A 27,502-nucleotide genomic window follows, 5' to 3' on the forward strand; every position below is an offset into this window, starting at 1 on the left:
TACAAAATGAACTAAGAAAAATAAATAAATCAAAATACCAGCTCTTAATAACACTGGATTCCCCGTGCCAAAATCAGTGAAGCCTAAACCGAAATATTCATGCGATCACGTGATGCAATCTAACCAATCACAACGTATATTATACCTGACCTATTTACTGTAAGACTGTTAATCACCTTGATATAAAATACATCATTTCCGTAGCAAAAATCATCAAGCATAGTTTGTTTGGGCTGATTCAAGAAATATACGCATATCAAATAAAACAGGCGTCAATTGGGAGGATGAGATGGGATAGTTATTGATCGTAATCAGCCTCTGCAGGAGAGAATTGTCTAAATTTGAAAGCATGGTTGTTATCTGTGTGTGTGTGCGTGTGTTTGAACAGGTTCAGCTATAGTATAGAGGTATCTCATAAACAGAATGTATTTTAATATACAGAAAAAATAGAATGTACATAATCTACTCTTACTGATATGAGTCTTTTGCAATTAGCAAGTACTTAGAAATTGTTGCAAGAGTTTTGATTTTGTTTGTTTCCAAAGCTTGTTTATATTCAAGAAGTGAAATCATAGTATACAATACTGCATAGCATATTATTGTGTAAAATGAAGTAACATATTAGTGTGCAGTAATGTAAAATGAACAAATATATTTCAGTTGAAAGAGTTATGAAGAAAACTAAAATATGTTATCAATTGATGTAAGCTCTGATTCATCCAGGTAACGTTCAATTAAGGCAGAGAATTAAACCATGAGCATCTGGACTTCCTGTTTTACATTCCGAGAACGGTTTCAAGTCCGATCCTGGACGCTGCATCAATGACTGACTCCGAACAAAAACGTCGGGCTGCAGTGCGTCTGCGCCGATCGGCAAAGACATTTTTCCCGCAATCAAATAACACGAGCTGATGACACGTCCAGGATCGGTCGTGAAACCGTTCTCGGAATTAAAGACAGTAAGTCCAGATGCAATAATGTAATTTGCACCTTTATTAAGATATATCATACAAATTTTTCATATTGCGCTATCATGATGACTGATTTCGATGCTGATATTAAAGACTATCAACAAACAAACTTCTTGGAAGCAGAAGAGCGGAAACGACAATGATTAAAAAAAATGAATAAAACCCTTAGAACTCTCAGATATCTTCTTCTTTTTTTTTTTCAATCAGAGCATCCTGCTTAAACAGAAAGGGAGCACACGGATAGGGTTCCGATGGCACGTGACTCTTGGTAGTACAATGTCGATAATGACTTGAAACAAACAAACGAAGTAAATTGACCTCTATATACCTTCACACATCCCTGAAATATAGGCCTGTGGGCGATCGATGGATTTCCGTCTTATTCAGTGTAACAGGAAGAAAAGTTCAGATTAGTTCAAATATGATACAATGTACCACACGATAAAAAATACTGCCCATGTTGTTCAAAATGGGTTATAGCAGGGAGTTGGTTATTATAGGCTATTATGTGGGAGCGTTGATGAGACTCATACGTGCATCTCTACATAATAACAAAAGAGTAAAGAATGTAAATTAGTTTTATTCAATTGAATTAAATTCAGTTCAATTCAATTCAATTCAATTCAATTCAATTCAATTCATTGATAATCATAAAAATAGAAATATATACAGTGTAAAGCGTGTCGGGGAGTTCACAAAGAAAGCCAAAGGCTTGAGACAAGTGATTCCCTTTGTAGAGTTGGATACATATAAGAAGTTTTATGGATCATCATGATGGCTGTCTTGTATAGGAGAAGCATGTAGACTAAGACATGAAAAACTAATCGATTGTGATTGGAAAAGAAACTGAATTGAAAGTCATCTCTTAATGGATGGGAAATCATCGATATCTCATAAAAGAAAACGATACACCGGTAGCCATTTTACATAATGATATTAATGTAGGCCTATAATAAATGCCTATGCACCGTCTATACTCATAACATTGTATGTGCGTTTGTGTGTTCCGTGTAGGAGATCATATGAATATTGATAGATAGATAATTAATCTGAGATAAGGGCATCTATATGGCCAACATAGTTATATAGGGGCGACTGCAACTGTTATCAATAAATTTCAATATCACATTAGGTTTTCTCTGTCAATTTCATACTTTCGTTATTCCAATTCATGGATGTGTATTAAAATTCACATAATTTATATAGCGCAGGCAAAGTATTGGGGCATTCAATTTCGGAATCCCAGTGATCGAATGGAGCAGCTATTCCTTTCCGTCAAATCAAAATCACGCATTATACGTGCGTTCAAAAATTTCAAGATTCAAAGATTCAAATTTATTTCACTTCCATCAAATAAAAAAAAAAATATATACAATGTATGCGCTCAGGATAGTTGTAATAATCGCAGAATGAGATTGATATAACAAAAGTGCATAACCTATGAAAATGAGTAACAGATGAAAAAATAACCCACAATTATATACTTTTAATCATATACATAAAGCATGTAATGCAAGTTAACTAAGTTTAAGGATGGAAGTGGAAATGGAAAGTCCCACTAAGAAGCAAAGCTTGTACGATATGGGACCCTAAGAAAAGACACAAAACAGCTATATTAAACAAAATCAAACGAACCAATGTCAACTGACACGAAATCAAAATAATTGGGAAGGGAAAAAAGAAAGACAAAAGACAAAAAAGGAGGAAACTATATATATATACAACACGTGCCATCGTGGACGCTAGCAATAGATTCCACGATGTAAGAGTAATGATAAAATACAACCTGGATTGAATAGAATGCAGGAGAAGGAGAGAATAGACACACTGGTAATAGCAGATAGCAGATAATGAGGAGGACTTGCGTTTAACAAACTATTATTGTCTGATTTAAAAAAATGAATACATAATTGCTTGATGTTAAAAAAAAAATGATGACTTAACTGAGATGATAAAGCGGACCTAACTCGGTTGGATGTTGTAAGATTTCAATAAAACAATTTTAATTTATTCTTAAAAGAGTTCAAAGTTTGAGCTGTTATAATATTATTATGAAATGAATTCCAACACTGATAGGCCCATCGTAGATGAATGTATTCCGAGCCAGCAAAGTTCTCAAAAATGGCAAATGAAAATCATTCGATCGTCTTGTTGGATAATTATGAACGGATTGATTTCTTCGAAACTTTGTTTCAAATATATATGGAGAATCGTTTTTATTATAAATAAAGTGTCCTAAATCAAACAGATACAAATCTTTAATATTCAAATCTTATGCTAAAAAAATTGCGGGTCAGTATGGGACAAAAATGTAGTATGACATAAATTACGTAGCGATTTCTTTTGTAATAAAAGCAGTTTATCTAAAAGTTTTCTATGTGTATTTCCCCAGGCGAGAATACCATGATTTAGATATGGAAATATAGGGATGAATAAAGTAAGAAGGGACGATAAAGGAAAACAAAATGTAAAGGGTGTGTACAGTTCTGGTCGAGGTGTGGATTATATAGCTTTTAACGTTTTGCGAGATATTCAGAAACCACTAGGCCTATATGAGATGTCAAAGAGCATGCAATTCTAAGGGGTATCAAAAGTTTATTTGATGAAAATCGGTTTTGAAATGGCTGAGATATCCAAAAACAAGGTGAAAAAAGAGATCCTAATAAAGGGCGTGGCCTGTCGCCTTTTATTATTATCACTTTTTGATATCTCAGCCATTCGAAAACCAATTTTCATCAAATAAACATTGAATCCTTCTTGAAATTACATGCTCTTTCATATTTCATAAGAGGTTTCTCATTACCTCACTGAGGAATGTTCAAAACATGAATCCCCACCTCAACCAGTACTGTACAGTCCCTTTAAGCTTATCTTTTTTTTTCAATAGCAATCGCTGATCAAGTGAAAGGGATGTCATTATAGTATTGGTTGAGGTGAAAATCCAGCTTACTGCTTTTACCTTTTTGCGAGATACGAAGATATAGGCTACCACTTATGAAATGTCAAAAAACATCCAATACTAAGAGGAATTCAATGTTTATTTGATGAAAATCAGTTTGGGAACGACTGAGATATCCAAAAACAAAACTAAAGCGAAACAGGTAAAGCAATCCTAACCTAAAGTGGGTCCCACCTTTTATTGGGATGATGGGATTTTCTTTTTTTTTATATCCCGGCCATATCAGAACCAATTTTCATCATATAAACTTTGAATTCCTCGTAGAAGTATATGCCTTTTCATATTTCACGAAAGGCTTCTGATTATCTTTAAAGAAAAAAAAAATCATCATCGAATTACGTTGTTAACCTCAAGCCCCATCTCAACCGAAACTATTTATCCCTTTAATATTCTAGCCAGTCTATACGTTGATGTACAACGAGTGTGCTGCGCGTGTGAACGCAGTCAAGTCCTGACTGGTGGTGGCCCTGATGGTACATGGTGGTGAACGCATCTACTTGGACTTGGCAGTGGGTGTAGGGCAAAGGATCGCCGGATCTCGGGATCTCACAGAATTGTCCACTTCCAGAGATGTCCATATCGCAGACCAGGGACTGGAGAGTATTGACCTTTCATCAAACCTGTTCAACATAGGATTTTTGTAGCCGGTCCGGTCGGGTCATTGTCAGGAAAAATGCCAGCAAGAAGAAGATACGCTGCTAGTTCATCAGTGCTTTCACTGCTGCTGTTGGTGTTGGCTACAGCGCGTGTGGCTGTAACCAGCCGCGACCTCTTCCCTATCTGTACCAGTATGTGCGAGGTAGGTTTTCGAAAGCAGCTGCTCGAGTGATAATGTTTGCAATGCATTGTTCGACATTCGCCAAGTTTTATTTAGAACGTCTAGACGTTACTTGCGTTGGCTGTTCGATCGTAGATCATGACTTTCACTTACGATTAATGTAGCAATTAAGGATGCCTATCATAATCTACAGATTAGTGAAGGACGTTGGATAAACAAAAAACAGAAGGAAAAATGCATCTTCACCTTTGTTGTACCTTTTGTGCTGTATTGTGTAAAGAGAATATGAGAATGGTAGTATATTACACTGTATATACCAGACATTTATAATGTGCCAAAGAAGGAAAATGTGTGATATAGGCCTACACACCCAAATAGGATTAGGGTTAGGGTTATAGGGTTAGGGTTTTAGGGTTAGGGTTAGGGTTAGGATTAGGGTTAGGGTTAGGGTTAGGGTTTAGGGTTAGGGTTAGGGTTTAGGGTTAGGGTTATGGTGAAACCATTTTGGCTTTCCATAGTCCGTATCTATGCCTGTGCTGAAGTTAGCAGCCCAAAATAATTTAGACCCCTAAAACCCAGGATAGCCCACACAATATTGACAATTTTGTTTGTTTTTCATCTCATCCACTGCAATGACTTCATCTCCCATCATGAGCAATCTATCATCTTTGCAGTCTCACAGTCTAATTCAAGGAAAAACTTCATAAATCAATGCTAAGACTTAAAGAGGAATAATAATATTGATAAAAATGTCATAGTAACACTTGCATACAAGCTGGAATCCCATGTCATTTCATGTATTAGCCAAACCCATAGCAGTCATGTGCTGTAAAAGTAAGTCTTTTGTATAAATTCAATTCAATTCAGTTCAAGTATTAGTTTATTTCACATCTCTTGGTTAATGCACAAACATATAGACATAAATAAAGAACATATAACACCAAAATATACATGTACACAAAACAATTGCAAAACACAAATAGGAGCTACCATAAAATAGAAAATAGTAAAGCAGTAAAAATGCAGCCAATGTGAGAAATGACAAAAGCCCTTGGCCTGTCAGAGGTCACACTCACAAGAAAATGTTTAACAAAGAAAATTCAACATGCTTTCACTTTATCCTTGCATAATGGGAAAGAGCACTTGACTAACCACAAATCAGAAAGCAGAATATATGTCAGTATCATGTTGATGAAATGTGTAATTTTCATGAACATGATTCTTTATGCCTCCACCACGAAGTGGTGCCAGAGGCATTATGTTTTCGGGTTGTCCGTCCGTCAGTCCGTCCTTCCGTCTGTCCGTCCGTCCGTCCTTCCGTCCATGCATCCGTAATGAATTTTGTGGACAGCGTAACTAAAAAACCTTTTGAGGTATCCTATAGAAACTTGGCATGTATGTGTATTAGGGGGTGAAGTTGTGCCTATCAACTTTTGGGTGCACATGCTCAAGGTCTAAGGTCAAAAGGTCAAGGTCAAATACATAAAATTTCACTATTTCCACCATATCTATGCAATGCCTGAAGATATTTTCTTGAAACTTAGTGTATACATGTCTTACCCAATTAAGATTCTCTGGTGAAAGTTTGGGGTCATGAGGTCAAAGGTCAAAAGGTCAAGTAAAAATATTAAAACTTTACTTTTTTCTCTGTACCTTGGAAATTGTTCAAGGTATCTTCATGGAACATAGTATATTCAAGTACTGGCAATTTAGGGTTCATGGGGTCAAAGGTCAGGGATCAAAGGTCAATGGGTCAAAGGTCAAGGGCAACACTTCAAAATTTTACTATTTCCCTCATGTTTATGCAATGCCAGCAGGAATATATTTTTTACACTTGGTGTATGCATGTATTTACCTAATAGAGATTGTCTGGAAAGTTTTTTTTTTTTCCTTTTTTTTTGCCTCAAGGTCAAAAGGTCAAAGATCAAGTGAAAGTGCTGAACTAACTATTTCCTCCATATCTCGCAAGTGGCTCAAGTTATTTTCAAACTTACTACATATTTATGCATGTTCTGCCTGACAGTGATTATCTTATGAATTTTAGGGTCAAAGGCCAGATGAAAATGGTAACAATTTACTATTCAATACAGAAATTGCGCTTTTTCTCCTTACCTTGACAATTATTCAATGCATAAACGTATGAATGGGTCAAAGTCAAGTTAAAGTCCTTAAATCCCCCAATACATGCTCTCCTATTCATCCAATTAAAGCTAGGTCAAGGAAGGTGAACATTCAACACATTTGTGACAAACTTGTCATTTTAATATTTTGCCAATTTTGTGAAAATGTAATCACACATTGTCCACATGTACTATCTAGACCTATTAGGAGAATCATGCATTATGGCGGAGGCATACCAGTCACCATAGCGACATTTCTAGTTTTTTTTTTATTCCCTTTATATTAATTTAGTTTATTTTGTTGTCCACACATGACGTCATAACCTCCAGTAGTCTCCTCATCCAGCAGTTCCAACACCAAAACTTTTAAAACTTATAACTTTTGCATCAATTGTCCGATTTTCCTCAATCTTTCACTGATGTGTTCTACTGAAGTTGCTGCTTTCACTCAATCCATGTTTCTCTGTGGGTTTTGGTTTCCCTGTAATGCATGTATTGGCCTGACAGTTTGAGATTAACATTACAAAAAGTCTACACGCGAACGGTGACAAACAGATAATGAGCTATGACGTAGATCCGTCATTTGCATACCACCTATCACAGTGCGTTGAGCGTTAAAGAATAATACATATTCATGATGCAATCACGCGCCGCAAATGCTACGTTGAGCTAATGTATTAATGAAATCCAAATAGTAATAAATATAATAATAAATTTGCATACGCGCTGCGTCACGATCACGCGTTGACCCGATGCGACCTCGTAAGGCCAATGACATTTAGCCAATCAGCGTAGCGTATTCAAGTGAGAAGCACACATTATAGTGTATGAACATATTGGTGGGTTATTCACTCGGGACTAAAAACTGACATGGTTTTATGTATTGAAAAGGTACCGATGGCGAAGTTTCACGAAATTCCTCCAAACTCAGTATGAATACACGTGAGTATTTGCTGCAACTTACTAGGCAGGTGCATTGTACAACTATACAACAGGTATGGCAGTAAAATAACCCTCCCAAAATGGCCTTCAGGCTCACAGTTGGCACACCGCGCCGTCAAAGTAAAATTGCGTGTTGTCGTAGAGCTGATTGCATTTGAGTGAGAAATGACACCTAATTTTCAACTCGAAAGGTACCGTGGTACCGATGTAACATTTTCACAAAACTCTACAAATGAGGTATGTAGAGCAAGCTTGAAATCTAGATTTTCATAAAAACCAGGTGCATTTAAGCAAAAAAGACATATTCTGGGAGGTATAAGTTCGTAAAGTCGAGAGTCCGTGTAAATGTCCTATACCTGAGTGTGCGCTCTGCACGGTGCATTTAAAGATCGTTTCCTATGGAGGATGTCACCGCACTTTTTGTAATGAGATTTGTAGATCCTAGTTAAAAGTTGAGTTAACTGTTTAAGTGGCTCTACCCTTTATTGTGATTTCATGTTTTAAATGTTTTTCAAAGTTTGGATTAAATTCATCAGCTGCCATAGCTACATGTAAAGGCTGGGTGTCTCAGTAGTACATCAGAACTAGGACTATAAAATTTAAAGAGAATGATAAACATTTATACATGCTTTTTATGAAAAATACCCATTTTGTCAACATATAGGCCTAGGCCCTAACTGACATGTATGGGTGATGTCATTCTCTTGAGGAGGTAAGGTAACTCAAGCTCCTTTCCATTACAGTAGTAATGAAAATATCTGGAATTCTTGTCATGCACTGAATGGGTTCCTGTAAATCAGACTTTGGGTTGGGGACATCAGAGGAAGAATGGGGGGGGGGGTTGACAATGGATCTTCAAAATAAGACAATTGGTCTCCAAAGGAACCAAGTCTAGAGATGGACTTCTTAGTATTGATGAAATTACTAACATGTGATGTAAAATTGCATCAGATGCATTTGGATAAAAGAAGGAGGAGTACCCATCGTTTTTCTCATACTGCAGTCCACAGCAAAATGTTTCAATGCTGTTTCTTAGAAGATAAATGAGTTGTTTGCAGACTCCCAGAATTGTGGAGAAACTTGAAGTACTATAAAATGTATAGAAGTACATTTGAGTACATTTGAGTTGAAGTACAAAATGTATAGCATGTACCACATGTACACTAGATTAAACTGTTGCATGATTTGATTGTGTACCACAATATGGCAAACTGGCTAGAGAATGGAAAAATGCAATGCATTGATGATTTTGTTTTCCAAACATTCCTCCAATATTATCACTGGTATGATGGTCATTATATTGAGCTGTCAAAATTACTCTCCACACTTTCATGCTATACCTCCAGCCTTGGCAGCTAAATATTGTGCCACAGGAAAGTGCCGAGGAAATGTTGTGGAAATTAAAGAATGATTGGCAGTAGACCAGCCTCACATGTGCCTCTTCGTCCTAACACATTTGTGTCAGATTGCTGCCTGTTGGCATGGTAGTGCTCTTGGAAAAGGATAATATCATACTGGTTGAACATTTGCTGACAAGATCGAGAAGATTATAATCTGTTTTGGTTATTTGCCCATTGTATACTGACGCAGCTGATAGGGATCATAAATTTACAAGTTGGTGGTGTTCTTTTTCTCAATTTGTGAGCTATAGAAGAGAGCACTTCCTCAAAGCTGAGTTAATTTAGGATCGATATGTTTTGATCACAAGGGTCGCAGGTTCAGGAGGTCAGAGGTCATGGTCTCTTCCAATCTTCAAGCATCATGTTCACTTGTTAGCTGCAACCAAAGTTTCTCCATGCAAGATTATACTGCTTGCAACACTACATTGTATTACCTGGAGAAAAGAGACCAGCCAAAACCAGGAACTTACATGTATTGCCTTTTGTAGCAAAGTGTGCCATTAAAACCATCAGCAATTAACACTTTGCAGAGTCAAAAAGATAAGAAGAACAGGTTTAATCTGTGATGAAATAAGTGGGATCTTTAATTAGTCTATGTCACACATTGCTCTAATTTCACCACAGAATGACATAATATAACCACCTTTTTATTTTTACTTTGTAATAGACCATGTTTGTAATTTATTACAATTTATGGATGGTTCTTTTCCTATAGCCTAGTAACAAAGTATTTCATTAATCACCTTCTCCCTCCCATTAAAGAGGAAGTCCACTCCAAATATAAATAAACTTCAAAAGAAGAGAACAATTTTCCCTACAGAATGAAACAAAAATGACAAAAATTTGATAAGAAATAAGGAAGATATGGCATTTTGAAATTTGACATTAAAAAAAAACATTTCTTGACCAGTCCTTATGAATATTCAAATCAGCAAGTTGACGATGTCATGCTCTTACAGTTTCTTATTCACTTCATGACAGAAATTATAAAATCAGCTGTATGAATATAAAACTTGTCTTAAAACCACCCAAAACAAAAAAGAAAAAATGTTAACTCTGATACATCTTGGTATGGGAACATGGTTTTACTTGATAAGCTAAAAATAACAATTTCTCTGAATTTCATGTATAACATAAAAATTTTGAGGCTGTCCGGAGGCTGTCCACCGTGAACGTTGCGTCTTAACAGACACAATCTTCTCTGGAGAATAATCTTTGACAGCAGAGGCTACCCGGAGGCTACCCTGCATTTTGCAGCCTGTTATGACGGGGCTGAATAGATGTTGTCAGTCTGCCAAGTTTCAGAGATGTTCAAGGATATAGTTGTATTGTGAAGAGTATTGAGAAGAATGAAGGGGCAGATTTTTTTTTTTTTTTTTTGAAACCATGTACATGTAACTACGGGTATCAATATTTGCAATAGAAATATTTACATTTCTTGACTCAGTGTTTGTGTTTTTTTAAATTGAAAAGAATTAAAAAGGGGTAGCTCTGCTGAGTTTGGAATTTGAGCCAAGATGGTTTTGCAGAAAACTTGAACCTTTTTTGTGAACTTTAGTCAATTTTCTCTGATACGTACTCTTGTAATTAACATCTCTGCTTTTCCCCCGCATTGTGGGTAATTGAGTTATCAAAGATTATGACATATTTCATCTTTTTTTTAGAAATATTATTCAAACTTGGTGCATATTTTGTTTTGCTTTGACTATGGTCATGTGAGCATTTGGCAGAAATGTCTTTGAAAACATGGTCTTATGTGGTGCTACATAAGCGGTTGCCGGATGGCAGGGGGCAAGCGAAAATCAAAGTCGGGCTTCAAGTGTTTTGTAACAAGGAGAAAAAATGCTTACCTGGATTGGTCAACTAAATATTTTTGAAACTACCACTAAGTTTTCACTCAACCCCCTTAAAGGTGCATAGTCCTGGTAGTGTAGAGGGCGCTGTTGATGATACTGCCGATCACCGTTAGCATTGATACGAAGATTACCGAAGTTGAGCTGTCATCAAGAGTAAAGTGCGTAGGTGTTGCTAAGTAATGTTGCCATCGTTGTCTTCTCTGCGGATGGCGCAGTCTGTAGCAATGCCAGGGTGCATGTATATGTGCTTGTTATTATGACACCACAAAAGAAGTTTGCTAAAACAGTCATCCCCCTCAGCCGAATCATGAGCCGAACTGTGATCGGACCACTGACTACAGTGAATCGGACTTCTTCGGACTCAGGAGTGGGCCAAAGCGTAAGCGCTAAAGAGGGGTCTATAGCATAGGACTCCATAGGAAACTTGCGCCGTGTGCCCGCGTACGCATTTGACTAAAACACCAGGACCATGCACCTTTAAACCTATGAAGTCAGCCGTACAGAGGCCCAAAGATAATGACTGTTTAATGATGCAGCATGCGTTAATTTCATTTCAGCAACTTTCCAACGCCTACAAAATGTATGTGAAGAAGCCCCAGTGCAATGCAACGCCAACACTCGATTGAACCAATTTGTTACTCCAAGGTGTTTACATGTGAATCATTGTGTGCTGTTCAATGAAAATATTGCATTTCATCACGCCCTTGACTAACAAGTGGTTTTATACCATTTTTTTTTTTTTTTTTTTGCTTTCTTTTCAGGCAAGTAAAATTCATGTTCAGGCAAGTGTGTTCTGCAACAATTTGAGAATCTGCTTGCCCGACCAAGCAATTGAAAGAAGTTAAAATAGCACCCCCTGACTACTGGTGTGAATGAAAAAAAAAATCCAGATTAATGTGACTTTGTTTCAATCAAAGTGATTATGAAAGTGATGTCAAGTGTTCCAGTTACAACGTGCAGTGCATTAGCCGCTACTACCATAAAAAGAGTGAGTTATTGCACAATCGCCTGTTGCACCGTCGTGAATTTAATGACAAGAATAGCTTTTGTCATTCTTGCAATATGAACTTCACTCTCGTTTTTTTTTTAGTAGCTTGTACACACTCATAAAGAGATACTAGAATGAGATATGAATGTACCCTCATATTTTTTTCAATGTCACTTGTTCTCATTACTTTTTCCCCATGTCATTCACTTTGGACTTCACTCATATTTCAAATTGAGGCCTCAGCACTCTTGGAATATTTGTAGGAATGTGCTTGACACACACACAAAAAAAGCAACAACATACAAATTCTTAACTTAATACTACAACAGCTTTCCAAAGATTGTTTACTCTCCAACAAGGAAGTAAATTGAAACTTTTTTGTTTTGCTTTCAAATTATCAGATTATAAGAAATAGTTTGAGGAACATCCGCATTAGATATTGGGGTAGGAATAAATATGTAAAAAAATAAGGCAAGTGAGGCTACCTTTCACATGGCTGGCTTTCTTGTGTATTTTTTCCCCTTTGCAATCCTGTTTATCTTCATAGGGCCTGGTTACTAATTGTTTGTTGATTGAGGTCATCACTGCCATTCGATTCCAGATTTCACTTATGGTGTCTTCTTGTGTGGGCGAGTGGATAGGCCTACATGTGCACATGGTGTGCATCTGTGGCTATGTTGAGTGGCAACGTTAACGGTTAATGGATCTATGAAAGCAGGAAACTGAACTCATCAAATGCAGTTTTGTGTCATTCACAATATGCATGCCATAGTTGTTGTTTTTTTAATGTATAGACTGCTTTGTGGTTTATGACTGCTAATTTTATACACAGGATCATTCAATGGCTTTTCCCTCATTATCTCAGACTAAAGCAATGATGCATAGTATCTGCCAACAATGCAGTCTGATTTTGCCTAGCAGATTATAATCAACTCATTACAATACTGGATGCGGGATACTGTGTTGAATCTGTAAGGGCATGTACCATATTAAAACCTAATAGGCTGTGTAAATAAAAATTGCGCTTTGAGATTTTTCACCATGCCAGAATGATTTTACCCTATCTGTTTTGCTGCTCTGTAGGTGGGTCTTCATCAGCTCGAGCTTGAAAAATAGCGCACTTATGGGGGATCAGAGAAATAAGCCCGAAGTCAGCTGTAATGTGCAATCGCATCTTCACGTACTAGCTTGAGCATCAAGCACGGTGGGGTTTATAAGCCCAATTGTGGCGCATGCGCACTTTAGACTAATGGCACCCACGAGAACATACTCCGACCCGACTGCCTACGTTCCTGCGTGGTGCGCAACACATGCAGTGCCGATGGTTAAGCTCGAGCTAATGACCATGCGTCAAGGTTATATAGCGTGCTTAATTGAAATTAGCTGGCTATTCCGCAAATAAGTCCAAAATTTCGGTGGTTTATTTTCCAATCGGAATAGCGCACTATTTTGGTCTTCATTGCAAAATTAGGGGGCTATTTTCTGATCAGGATTGTTCTTTGGATAAGAAATAGCGGGCTATTTTTCAAGCTCAAGCTGATGAAGACCCACCTTAAGTTCACCAAATGGTACAGATGTCTGGATTGTTAATGAATAGAGATTACCGTAAAATCCCCCAATCCCCGTTATGATTTTTTAAGTGTCATCATTACCTGAACTTCAATAGGTCAACTTTGGATGGCTAGTACTGAGTGCTGATGAAAGAGCTTTATAGCAATTCAAGAAAAGTGCCTGTAATGAGCAGATAAATGATTGACATACAAATGTATATGTGGCCATTTCCCTTTAGTACTATAATATGTACTTGAGGTACTTCTTGAGAAGTGTGGTTTGTCATCCGCAGTGAAATAATCTGTGGATTCTGGATCTACTCTTCTTGAAACCCTGGACATCATACCTGTATACTTGCCAAGTTGGAAACAAGCTTTTATCCACTGATAGGGTTCATAACTCGCTTGTTGGAGTCATATTCCACAATGACTCCAGGGGGGCGCAACTCACTCCCAGTAAGGTATCTTAAAAGATTTTCTCTAGAACCAGAAATGATAGAGCTGAGTTAGTACAATGAGTCATTATGATTGATGACTATTGTTTCAAATTTGTTTATGGCAGACGGGGGGGGGGGGGGGGGGGGGGGGGGGGATTGCAATAGTATGCCAGGGGGTTAACACTCAATTTGTTCAACTGGGCAACATGCTCCCCTTAGGGGTCCCTAGGGGGCCCATTGATGACTATTGTTTCAAATTTGTTTATGGCAGACGGGGGGGGGGGGGGGGGGGGGGGGATTGCAAGGTAGTATGCCAGGGGGTTAACACTCAATTTGTTCAACTGGGCAACATGCTCCCCTTAGGGGTCCCTAGGGGGCCCAATCCCCCCCCCCCCCAACATGAAGGAATATTTACAAATCTTCTTCTAGAACTAGAAGTGCAGATGTCTCACCTTGTACGTTGATGACTTTAGTTCCAAGTTTTTCATTGTACATTCAGGGCTGCCTCCTCCCACCCATATTGGAGTTGGGTGGGGGGGGGGGGAGGGATTCATATTTAGACCTTAATTGTCCTAAATTAAGGATATTTAATAATATTGTTCTCTAGAATCAGAAGTGATAGAGCTTTAAGTCTTTTTTTTCTTCCAAAATGCATAGTTTAACCTTCTATGAAGTACAATGTACTTAAATTGGCAGGTATTTTTACCAGTGTGATGGATGCAAATGGACACCATGCCTCCAGCTCACAAAGGTATCCCCCACCCCAAGTTTCCAATATTCTCAGGTAAAAGTCTCCAAAAGTGCATGGAAGGTGAACTTGCAATGCTCAGGAGAACACAAGATCCCCGGGTCTCTTGTATGCTTAAAAAGCGTAGGCCTTTAGTAAAACATCCGTTCTATGTCCCTCAAATACCGTGTAGTGATGTTTTTGATGGTTTCGATCTGGTGATCTGATCATAGCTCATGCTACATGGAGCAAATTTGGCAGTGTTCACAGAATCAGACCCACCTGCATTATATCGTAAACAAGTGCAACAAACTGTAATTGCGTGTGCATGTGTGTGGTGTAGAAAGGTTAATCGTGAAATTAAAGTCGGTGTTCGAAAGGTCGGAACACTCTGCCAAATTGATGGGAGAGTGAGAAGCATAGCCACTCTGTCAGAAGTGGCAAGTTTTGGTTGTTACCACTACAGTTACAATATTAACCCATATTAAAGACGAGCATCGAGAGTATTGACCGATTCGGGTTCGTTGAGGGCAGCAGACATTTTACGGCACAGGGCGCAGCCATAGTGGGTGTATCAGCCGACCCCCCCTGCTCTCCCCCACCCCGGGGCAACATGTTTACACGCACTTGTAACAAAGGTTCGCGCACAAAGCAAGCATTCGCGCACTCAGTACGAGACGCCTATTGGCTAAAGCAGTTTTTCATTCTGCGCGCGTGCTAATGTAGGGAGAGGGGTGGGGGAGTGCGGAGGGGGGGTCGGCTGATACACCCACTATGGCTGCGCCCATGCCAAAAATACACATAGCGCGTCACAGAATCGGTCAATACTTGGGCATGAGTCTATGGGAAATGCGTGTTATAACAAAATCAGCCAGTCCTCAATGGGTTAACATGACCATCAAGTAGTCTGTGGACAAGCAGTTGTGTCACCAATGCATGGCCAAAAAAATATGTTATATTATATATTTGCTTTATAGTAGGAGGATGAGGAACAGTGGTTGGATGTTACCTGATTCATTAGTTGGCAACCTCAATATTGTATGCACTATAAAAGGATGTTTAAATGAGCCACACTACAGATGATGAACTAGTTGTACACGTGCCAGATGTGTTACATTAGTAGTTGGCTGTCAAATCAAGAAATCCTGTCACAAACTAGTAATATAGTGTTTGTGCAGCCTCATTCATTGGACTTCTCCCCCCTATGGTGTGACTAGGTCAGTACATATATACATTGCACATGTAGATCATGCCAGTGTAACACCTGGGGCGATCTGCGGTATCTTATGAACATCATCTGATACACGCAAAAACACCTGCATTGCCAGAACGCGATACACAATCTCTGTTTCTGTCCCTAGGCAACCACAACTCAGAAAAATGGAGAAGTGGTCTTTAACAAATGCAGCCAGGGATTAAACATAAATGGAGTTGCGGCTGTTCCGGATGGGAAATCGGTTTCCTGCAATTGTTCCTCACTCACGCCAAACTTTCGTGTTGTTTTCCTCTGCATTTTTAACTTATGTTTTTCAGCAGCAACAATGCAGTTGTGACATTTGCTCCAAGCAAAGTAACTTGAGTATGCATGTAAAAAACTTGAAATGAAGCAAGGGAATGACCATGTTCACACACCGACTTGTAACTAGAACAACTACAGGCAGGAATCAGAACTGTAATAGTGGCATTCAGTTCAGATTATCTGCAAATTGACAGAATGTGTTGCTTTTGGAAGACAGGGTCTACAGCTGGGTATCTTACTTAGTGGTAACTGTTAATTTATGAACATAGCAAATTATAACGAATACTGGTATAAGGTTTCATCAGGGTTTATGAGCAGTTGCAATCAAATTTGCGAAACTCAATTTTGATTGTCACATAGAAATTTTGAGCATGTTCAAATTTCTTTGTGACAAGAAAATTGTTTGCAAATTAAAGATTACAACTCTTTCTTAGCTTGATTTCGACTGTTTACAAACCCTGACAAAACTGAAAATTTGCTACATTCACAATCATTTGCCACTCAGTAATATATCCACTTAATGTTACCTGAGAAAATGAGTTTGAGTATACACTGGAAATGTGCTCACATACACAATTCACCATTTATACTTATGAGTATCTTTCTCCTTTCAGTGTAAAGCTAAACAAGCTTTTTTATTTATGTTTTTGGCAGTGACATTGTTTATTTCATGATGTGTTTGAAATTCAATGCCCATTTATCCCCCCCAAAAAAGAGAAAGGCATAGTAAGTGCTCACAAGTTCAGTCCACGTTTTACGAGGTGAGCATGTTTCATGCACATGTCAGAGCTGTTTCTTTCACTTAACACTAACAACGAGTGTGGATGTCAAAGGTCAAGGGAGTTCTAGGCATCTACTTGGAAACAAGATGACATAAAAACACACCCCAATGTCTCTATTTCAAGTCAGTTAATGCATTTAAACTTAGCCTCAGAAGCCACTTTCTTCCCAGTAAATTTTGAGGTTTCATTTCAATCATATCATCATCCAATTGCAAATGTAATATTTTTTATGCCATCTTCTTTTAACATTTCCCCCAAAGTGGTCTAAACTGTTTAAAGACATTACATCAAAATTTTTGTTTGGTATTATCAGTAGATTTGATGATTAGCATTTTGATGAAGTAAGAGTAAAATTTTTGATTGTGTTATCAAAGTTTATAACAGATAGTGAAGTGTATCATGTTGTATGTAAGGTAAAAAAATTTACTTTACTTACTTTACTTAACTTTTAGTTTTCCAGAACAATGGTGTAGGTCAGAGCCTTTCCATTACCAATATATAGCCTGGGTTAATCTCATTCAAATATGTTTTGTATTTTAAAGGAAGAAAAGCAAGTGTTACACACAATGTATAGATCTACAAATTATACTGTACGGTGTATGTACAATTAAGTGAGTTTAAATATCACAAGATGACTGATCCTCAGAAAATAAATTTAAAAAAAAAGCCCACACGGCATAATAGAAATATCGCCATTTCATATCACCAATGTGCAAAATTGTTAACTTTTCTCATGAAAAGTGATAAAATACATATCAAAATCTATTTCTCATTCCATTGCCATGGTTTTTGATCACTGATGCAATCACACACAGATTTTCTTACAAGTTGCTAATTTTGAAAATGTTATGCTTGCAAAATATAGGGTACAGGATTTATGTTGTCATGTGTTCCATAGTGTAAGCCTGTACATGAATTTATGATGGAAAGATCAATTTTTGCTTTCATGAAATTCATTTCAGGACCCAGCAGCCAATGCCCCCAATTCAAGGACAGTTCCGTGTATCATTACTCCAAGTAAGTTACTTGAGTATATTTGTACCCTATGATATGCTCTAGGCCCATCAATACAGTATACAAATCGTCGCTGGGGCGACAAGACCTCGTATCTACAAAATGTCAAATGTTCAGGAGAGCCAAAAAACATGGCGGGCAAAGCACTTTACCAAATGGGACAGCCGTTCCTTTGACGTGCCATGGTGGCTTCACTTTTGGGGTAACACAGCTGGGATTTGGACAGGACATCACTTAACCGATTATTTGACCATAAATGCAAAAAAGTCATTTTCACCAAAATTGCAGATACAAGGTCTTGTCACCCCAGCGACGAAATGATGCATAGGACAGAGTGGATCGGTGAGAAATGGGTGTGTGACTTTAACTTTTTTGGAACTGTTTAAACCAACGAGTGGAGGGAGTGGGTTTTAGACTCTTCCAAAGTTAAATGAGAGCATCCAATTCTCCCTGATTTATGAAATTGGCCTGTGCATCATTTGTGTTATAAAATGGGCCTGTAAATTCTTGAAATACAACCATTTTCCCCATCATGCGTCAGGTACACCTACAACACTATACAACTTGTACAAGACTTGAGCCATGCGTTCAGATTTTACCGGATGCATTGCTTAGTGTGGATCAGTAAAAATCAGTGCATGACAATTGACCATTCAGATTGCAGAGATTCTAAAGCCCATATTTTATAACGTATATTGATAGGCCTAGAGCATGGACACATGATGGGGAAAATGGTTGTATTTCTAGAATTTATGGTCCCATTTTATAACACAAATGATGCACAGGCCAATTTCATGGATCAGTGAGAATTGGATGCTCTTGTTTAACTTTGTAACAGTCCAAAACCCAATCACTGCACTTGCATTAAACAGTTCCAAAGTTAAACTCATGCATCCAATTCTCACCAATCCACCCTGTCCTGTGCATCATTTGTATAATAATCGCTGTTGTCACATTGCAATTTGTGTTTTGTTTTTTGTTTTTTATTTGATCAATATGAATTCTTTATCCTCATATGTTTAATGAAACTTTGTACAATCACACATTTTAAATCTTAATTTGTGACCGTGCACCTCAAAACGAACATAAAGTCGCACACACTGATTTTGTGTGAGGACTGAAAATAAGTGAAATGGGTCAACCTAGCCGAACTTGACTTTTTCATATTTTCTGAAAGAGCGGGTCTTCTTTTACATTATGCTAAAATTTGGTATCATAAAACGGGCTGGAAAGTGTGGTTTTTTTTAGCAGTTTATCTCGAACATTTTTGGTAGAATAGTGTGATAGATGTGTCTCTAGAATCCCTTTTTCATTTCTGAAAAACCTTGCCACACTCTTCACTTTCAACTCTAATAACTTTTGAAAGGATAGTGCTACTGCTTTGAAAGTTGGCATTGATTATGGACAGATTGTGTTAATGAGGCATGCTTAATTTCAGTTTAATCTAATAATCCCTTCATTGTTGTCACTCTGGTGGTTTACTTCCTGTTTTTTGTCCCATTCATTGCACAGCCAGCACAGTTTGGTAAAGATCAAGCGCTTGAATAGACACTGTACTTCAGAGCCTCTTTTCTCAGTTCACACTTTTCCTGAGTTTGTGCTTTCTTTCCAATATTTAGATAGGTTAGGAGAGTCCATTTGATTTGAATTATACATCATTTTAAAGCTTAAAGTCTGCTCTTTCAGAATATGGTCTTAACTAAAAATTCATGTCTGGCGACTTTTTGTTTGTTTTGAGGTGCAGGGTCACATTTACAGATTGTGTTTGAATGCATTCATTATGCTGAGATAGATGAACACCTGTGTTGTCAATATTATTAGTGCATAAATTCTGTTCATATACCCTGTATCTTGTGTCTTGAGCTTACAGCATATTATGCTTCATTATCTTTGCTTTCTTTGTCACAAAGTCTTTAAAGTAACATTTTTGTCCCAACATCATTTTTTCACCAATAATTGCATCACCCACATGTCCACATTTTTCATTTAGAAGGGTCTATTGGAAGGTAGGCCTTGTGACGTGTTATATGTGACAAGATTTTATTATCGTTATGTAACAGGATTGCACACCGAACACAATCTCATCATACTATACAGCCATATTCCAACTTCCTGAGCTATGACTCCACTCGATTTACAATTGAATATAACGTTCAATTATTAATATACAAGTTTTATTGTCGTGTACATTATGTATCACACGCAGGTGATAATTATGGGGTGCTTTAAACAGAATTATTGATTAATCAGTGAGTTGATTATACAACTCTCAATGAGAATATAACAGCATCACTTGTATCTGCTCAAACGAAGGTTTTAAACTTGAGGGGACATAATAGTTATATTAAGAGATGTAAAGGAGCGGCAATTACAAATAGGTGTACAAGGTACGAACCACCGCAACAGTCCAAGTAGAGTCCCAGGTCGCCTTGGTGAAATATGTTACATGCCACTCTCTAAGGGGGCCTCGATCGCGATCACGAACTGCAGTGCGCACTACCACCGACGAGCTCCGGGTCGAGATGCTGACGTGTACTATCTGGAATGGGTGTTCGCCGTCTGGTCGTCGTCTGGAACTCACCTAGCATTGACACTAATGCGATGTCAATGATGCGATCCCATCTTAGAGATTCACATACACGCTAATTCGTCGTGAGCTGGAGTTGGATAAAATTCACTCTCAGTCATTGACGGCGGGGTTGACGAATGAGAGAAGCTGCGAGTCGATCTCTGATGCAATAGCCTCAGCGTCCACATGTGTGACAGGAAGGCAACTCCTCCTCCATAATAATTGTTCCAAAACTACCAGGTATTTAAAACGTTGCTGGAACCGAGCACCTCACCGACTTGGTGTAATATATCAATGAACTCCAAGAATTATAACAAAACCGCCTCAACTAGGAATGAAATTGACACTGTAAAATTGCATCTCCTTTTTGTAGTGGGCGCAGGAGAGCGATGTTCTTAATATGTTCATCTCCTGTGGAGGTTGAGGAGCCAGAGTGAGAGTTAGAGCTATGTCCATGGTTAATGTTGGGAAAAGGGGCTACGTGGCAAGTATTATGGGATAAGCCTACATGTACCTTTTTACATAACCATGGTCAAAAGACTGGTCAGCAAAAATTACCTCTTTATTTTCTTTTTGCCATCGGGAGAGCATCCAGAGAGAGTAACATGATTATAATAACGATTGAAATAGCTCCCTCTCTCGGCCGGGGACTTATTGTCAAACTAATGGGGTACGTGCTGCTACAGGTCCATACCAGATCATTTTGTTTATAATAGTTTTGTGTGCCATCTTGATTGAAAATCTACCATGTTCATATAGTGATCATCCACCACTATAATGAATGAATGATTACATTTGTGTGTGTGTGCTTTCCTTTGGGAATGGAATGTAAAATTTTACAGGACCTACACTGTGATGCGGGCTGAGATTCTTAGTTGGATAATTCCACTGGTTATATATGTACAAGATGAAATTAGCTGTCAGACAGATTTAAGCTTCCACATTCTACAGGAGCTGATTACAAGGATCCTGGCTCGGTCATAAACTTGAGTGATGAATTAAACTGTCAAGAATGGAGTTTGACTGCCAAAATAATAGCATGTCATATTTTCTGCTGGTAGAGATCTAGACCTATACTGCAAGTGACAAGGCTGTTGATGTACTATTAACAGAGAAGACTATATCCTGTTTATAATGCAGGTGGGTATCAGAGCCTCCTCCAGGAGGTTCTAAAAGCCTGCTTGAAAAAGCGGTCTCTTGTCTGTTCATACTGCTCGGGCTGGTTTTGCCCAAGCAGGTCCAACTGGCTCGACTGTTCGCATGGTAACTTTTTCCCCCTTAGATATACAGCACGGCCTTTTGAATTTCTTTCTTAATGGCAAACGTGATTGAGCGCAAAAGTGTGCAAGTTGTGCAGCATTTAGCAGTGGCCGTTGGTGATGACGGCTGGTTGTTTAGTTAGTTGGCAATGACCTATGACCTTCAGTGATAACTTCCAGGTCAGCAAAGAAATGGCTTCTTGAGCCCCAAAGCAATGGCAGACTCTGAAACCACCCCCTGCGGGTGATTTCAGAACCTGACCTGACCCCGGGTCCCATTTCGTAAACTTGTTATCAGCTCACAACTGCCACATTTCTATGGCAAATTTACAAATTTGCTCTCAGCAAATCAGATGCAAGGATTTCAGTATCTTATAACAACTAACATAACTTGTTTTACAAGTTCTATGAAACAGGGCCCAGATCTCCTTTTCTGAATTCTGTCTGTTTATACATGCTGAGCTAAGAGGTTGCTCCATACAGGCTGCTAAAATGGGGTATTACTTGATATCCTGGTTGTGTCAGTGGGGCCAGCTTTCGTTGAATTGCCCAACCTTTGTATTTACAAACCAAATATAAGTACCAGGAAATATATTTTGTACATAGAAGCAGCACCTTCTATTTCATCTTTATGTTTACATGCTATATTTCAACATTAGGAAGGGAAGAGAGATGAGGTTCACAAAGATGAAAATGGTAGTGTGACTACACATATTAGCTTGTAATATCACATATTCAAGTGAGGTAACAGTACCTAATGGCTCTGCATGAAGTGTGTCGAAACGTATTTTGGCAGCTTCATTCATTCAGGTTGTTTCTCCATCACTGACTTATGAAAATGGATAATGATGAAAAAGAAAGGTCTTTAAAGGAGAGTCATGTATATAGAACATCACATTTGATTTACCAAGTGAAACTTCCTAGATTCTGAGAATAAAGAGTTTTGATAGCATATCCTCTCCTATATTAGAAACACGGTAATGCACCAGGAGAAATACACAGCATTGTTTATTGTTTGGAGTTAGTAAAACAAAAAAATAATGAAGAAAAAAAGGAAGGAATAGGGAAAGCAACAGATAGTTTTCAGTTGGCCTACATGGGCAGAAATGTAAATGGTTTGATTATTATGTCAGAAAGAAATGCTATGCAGAAGGAGACAAAGTCAGATTTCACACCTCGAAAGTTCTCTGTTTGTAATCATGTTTCTTATTATGATTCCAGTCCTGTTTAGATCTGTGTGCTCTTCAGATGCTAAACTGGGTCTACCTGGTGATTGCAAAGAGCAATCTTACATATTTCATGAAATTATGCGCTCAACATTTATGTCCTATTCAGCGGATGTGTGGTTATTTTAAGTGAAAGTAAATAAAGGTCTTCTATCTTTTTTCCTTTCAAGTTAGTTTTCAATGAATAGTCAAACTGTTTAGACTACTAATGCACACATGAAGACAAGCTGAACTGGATTAAAAAGCACATTAAAACCATGACTGGCCAAGTAGAAATGTGTTTAGGAGGAAAGTTTACCCTGAAAATGTACCCTAAAAATTTTGAAGTTGTGAGTCATAAGAGGTCTTGAATCAGATCTTATGGGTTTGGTCACTCCAAGGGGAAAAACTTCTGATAAATTCCAAATATTGTGTGCTAATTAGCTTCCATTATGATGGAGCAACTATAGCTTGTTGGCAAACTCGTAAAGAAATTATAAATGCTGATTAATATCATTATCTCCCGCATGGTCAATGTTCGTATCATAGACAGCAGTGTTGGCATATCTGGACAAGGAAGTACATGGTTGTATCTCTGTGCAAGGAGTGACCTCATTTGACCATCTAAGCATTAGCCAATCACAGGACAGGATATTTTGAGTGCCCTCACATGAAGTGACTTCATTGCATTCCTCAAATTAGATATGATAGTATATGATAGTATACTACAGTGTACGGTCACAGCTATATGCCTGGATTCAAAATGAATGTATTTTGGCTGAGAGTCGGGGATGGTTTTATATTTATTGATATTGGATTTTCAATAATTTTCATTTGCTTTAGTCAAATACTGTTAAGATCTAAGGGAACCTCTCTATTTTCTGACTGATATCTCTTTTAAAAAATGATGAAGTTCTGTCACAAGAGTTCTTTTAAACAGTCACAAATTACACAGATTTAAAGCTTTAGTTGATATATTTTTGTTAGTTTCAAAATATCTGTACTTAATCCACTAGACTCATTAATCCATATCAAGACTTTCTGCCTTGACTAAAGTGTCATTCTAACAGCAATAAAAGTGTAAAAACATCTCAAATTTTCCATTTTTTTCCAAAATACTTTGATATGCTGGTTACAACCGAATATGCACATCAGATGACAGATGAGGTGCTCATGTCATAACCTCATGTCAGTGGCATCCACTCAGCCTCACACCAATCTTTACAAAATCTCCCTAAAAATGAAACCGCAAGGAGAAACTGAAGTGTCTTATCACATCAAATTATTTTGTCAGTGTAAATCATTAGAGTGATGATGACTGGAAGGGTGAGCAACCTTGAGCAACCTTTAACAAGGTCAAGGCTTAAGGGGCAATGATGTAGATGATAGGGTTCATGGATGGTGAGGTAACAGTGTCACTTATGTCTACAGAATGTCTGGAAAACTCAACAAAAAGTAAACCTTCTCTTGTGGAGGCATTGACTATCTCTTGTACATATCAAAAACATATGGCAACGTCTTTAGGGCATGTTTATGTTCCACTTGCAAACAATGTCACACCTATTAGATTGTTTTTCCTTTTTTTTGACATGGATACACACGATGGGACAGAGCTTTGAAAGGAATACCATAAAATTATATGCTATTTATTGAAACATTCACAGTGTATCAGTTACTTATTGCCACTGAATGGCATTTCAAGATTTACAAGGAAATATGCCGCACCTTGGACTGCGGCACAGGATGTATTGTTTATTGTTGGCCAGAAAGCTATGGTATATCCTGATCTGAGCTTCTCTGTAAAACAAAAATGCCTCATTTTGGTTCTGAACCCAATATCAGAAGGAGTTGTAATGTTTCAGCTCATAAGGTCGTCAGAATCTGGCAGGATGGTAACAACAAAAAACAGACGAAGGACAAAAATTATATCGAACAAGCAAAAAGACAGAATATATTAAAGTATTTGCACAGTCACAGGGGGTGGGGTGGGGGCAGCATACCCAAGTATTTTTGCTGGATTTTAAGCACCTCTCAGGATTTCAGTTATCTATGTGACACAGCCTATGAGAGATGAAAGTTTATACATAGGGGAAGTGCCTGGATTACATTGAGGTCAGACCATCCTCTGTTTCGGTCGTAACACTGAGAAAGATCAACACTTCCGGTCCCATTTTCCTCCAGTGTCATTGATCTCTATCACTCTCTTCTGGCGCCTACATTGTATATTTGCGACAGACAGATCAACATTTGATGGATAAAGATATCGTGGGTGAAAGTGATTGCATTTTGGAGCTTGATGTCAAGTGCTTTGGATGAATAGAATGACAAAATTGAAATTTGGAGAACCAATAACTGCAGAATGTTGTAGTGTTACTGTGAATACATCAAAGAATATAATAGCAGTGATGTTCCATATATTTTCAGCAGCGAATGTCCATTGCATACAATGAATTGTCATCACAATGATGATGTGATTGTTTTTCCCCTAATCTTTGTAATGGAATGGCCACTTTTTGGGGGTTTTTTGAAGAAATTTATTGGCATTCTCTCTGGAACTTCTTTAGGATGACAAACTGCAGGATTTTCCCTGTAGGGGCATATCTGAGACCTCAGATCTTAGCCATAGTGCTAGAGCCATTCACACTTTCAACACTATCACATCTTCTAGGAGAGTAAAGTTCTTATATCTCTCTCAAATTGGCAAATTAAAAGTATGTGTGATTTTGTGCAGAGTTATTAGTTTCAACTTATTCCATCACCAGAAAATGTTACTTCAGTTCGTATGATGTACACCATATATGCAGTAAGATTTAGATGTAAAAGACAAGAGGATGATTTTTGCGGCCAAATTATTCCAGGACTTGAGGATTGATGCACAGTGGGAAAAAAAATTGAAATAGAGCAAAGCGAATAAAAGATTTTGGGCCTTTTTGTTGTTGAAGAGAGAGGAACTAGGTATGCCAGCATACACCTAACCATGCTGTCTAAAGGAAATTTTGGCTCCTCATATACGTAGCAGTTGCCCAAGTGTCACTAATGGGGGGAGGGGAAGGGGGTTGTTGCAGCCCCAGCATCATATTGCTTGTCCTCCTTCTCCAGTGTAGTGTATCTGTTTTATTGTAAATTGATCATATTCCAGATTCATGTTTTAGTCAAAATATCTGGATGAACTATTTATATACCAGAAATAAGGGTATTATAAATGATGTCAAAACATAGATAAGTAAATAAATGAAATTTTACCATTTTTATTACTTCAATCTGACATCATCACCTCTGACATTTCTTCCCCTGATAATTTTTACCTCTGACATTCTTATCACTGACACTTGTCTCACCTGCATTGCGGAAGCAAGATATATAGAAATAGAAATTTGAATATTGGTGAAAGGGTCAAGATGATGCTTTCTCATTTCTGTCTCTTGTCTACACCTTCATGTGGCTCCCTTTTTCTGTTTTCTGTGAATTGAATGCAGAGTTGCGGAGTAAATGGACTTGCTGATGTGCAACACATTTTTCTCTTATTTCAAATAAATTTTTTCCTTTAGCCTGTGCATCCGGCAGGACTGTGCCCATTCGTAGCGCCCCGGGAAGTCCGGTCAATGTTACTGTTCGGTCTGACTCTGAGGCCGGCCCTGATAGCCTGACCTATCTCAACATTGCCTCTCAGTGGTACACCTCAGAGGGTAAGTCTTGCTGATACTCAATGCGTATTAAAAATAATTTATTGAAAATTAAGTAACATTCAATATCATTCAAAACACTTTGATTCCAAAGCTTCCATAGTATTTTGTAGATGTTATTGAGTTGTTTACTACTCTTTTCATTTGATCCTGCTATGTAATACTGTAGTCAGATAAAGCAGAGAGTGGGGTTTGACTTCTATTTTTGATGTTCCCCTGGCTTTAATATTTCAGTGATTGTTGTCCACTCTCTGTCCAATAGTCCGCATCAGCAAGTTGACCGGCTTCGAGGTGAGAGTGATATGTGCGAGTTCGGGCTGTTTGTCTAGCGAGTTTTGCTTCACCATGCGTTTCAACCGATCTCTGACAGCAGCAGACGCAGGAGTGAGTATGTGGCTATACATGTAGCCTGTAAAATGATGCATGGAAACCATAATCCAAAAATTGTGCTAAAGTGCAAAGACATCAAACTGCAGGAATGATTGGGTTTGTAAATCACAGCGATAGTGTGATAAATGGTTTATAGTCACTTGGTCTAGTACCAGTAGGTCCAATTCCCAGATTGTTTGTCAAATCACCAATACCGTTATTTAAAACCTATTTGGTCTATCAATTTAGTTTAATGACCAATTAATGTGGTCTTATAACTACTTGGGCTAATAACAACATTGACATATTGTCAATTTGTGAGATGACCAATGGATTAATTTTCCACCTCTAAAAAAAAGGTACAGATTTAGTAG

At 38.0% G+C, this 27,502-nt stretch overlaps 1 protein-coding gene across 1 annotated transcript in view; it reads left to right on the forward strand.

Annotated features, from left to right (window-relative positions):
• Positions 1 to 4,485: 4,485 nt before the first annotated feature.
• The window catches only part of LOC140240116 (uncharacterized), a 37,945-nt gene continuing 14,928 nt past the window's right edge, over positions 4,486 to 27,502 (forward strand). Inside the window, exons 1-4 of the mRNA XM_072319929.1 lie at positions 4,486 to 4,729; positions 17,992 to 18,046; positions 26,625 to 26,762; positions 27,022 to 27,143. Coding sequence (XP_072176030.1) covers positions 4,604 to 4,729; positions 17,992 to 18,046; positions 26,625 to 26,762; positions 27,022 to 27,143 — 441 coding nt within the window. The 5' untranslated portion in view covers positions 4,486 to 4,603. The remainder of the gene's footprint in view (positions 4,730 to 17,991; positions 18,047 to 26,624; positions 26,763 to 27,021; positions 27,144 to 27,502) is intronic.

Source organism: Diadema setosum, chromosome 2 (genome assembly GCF_964275005.1).
Source record: "Diadema setosum chromosome 2, eeDiaSeto1, whole genome shotgun sequence".
NCBI lineage: Eukaryota > Metazoa > Echinodermata > Echinoidea > Diadematoida > Diadematidae > Diadema > Diadema setosum.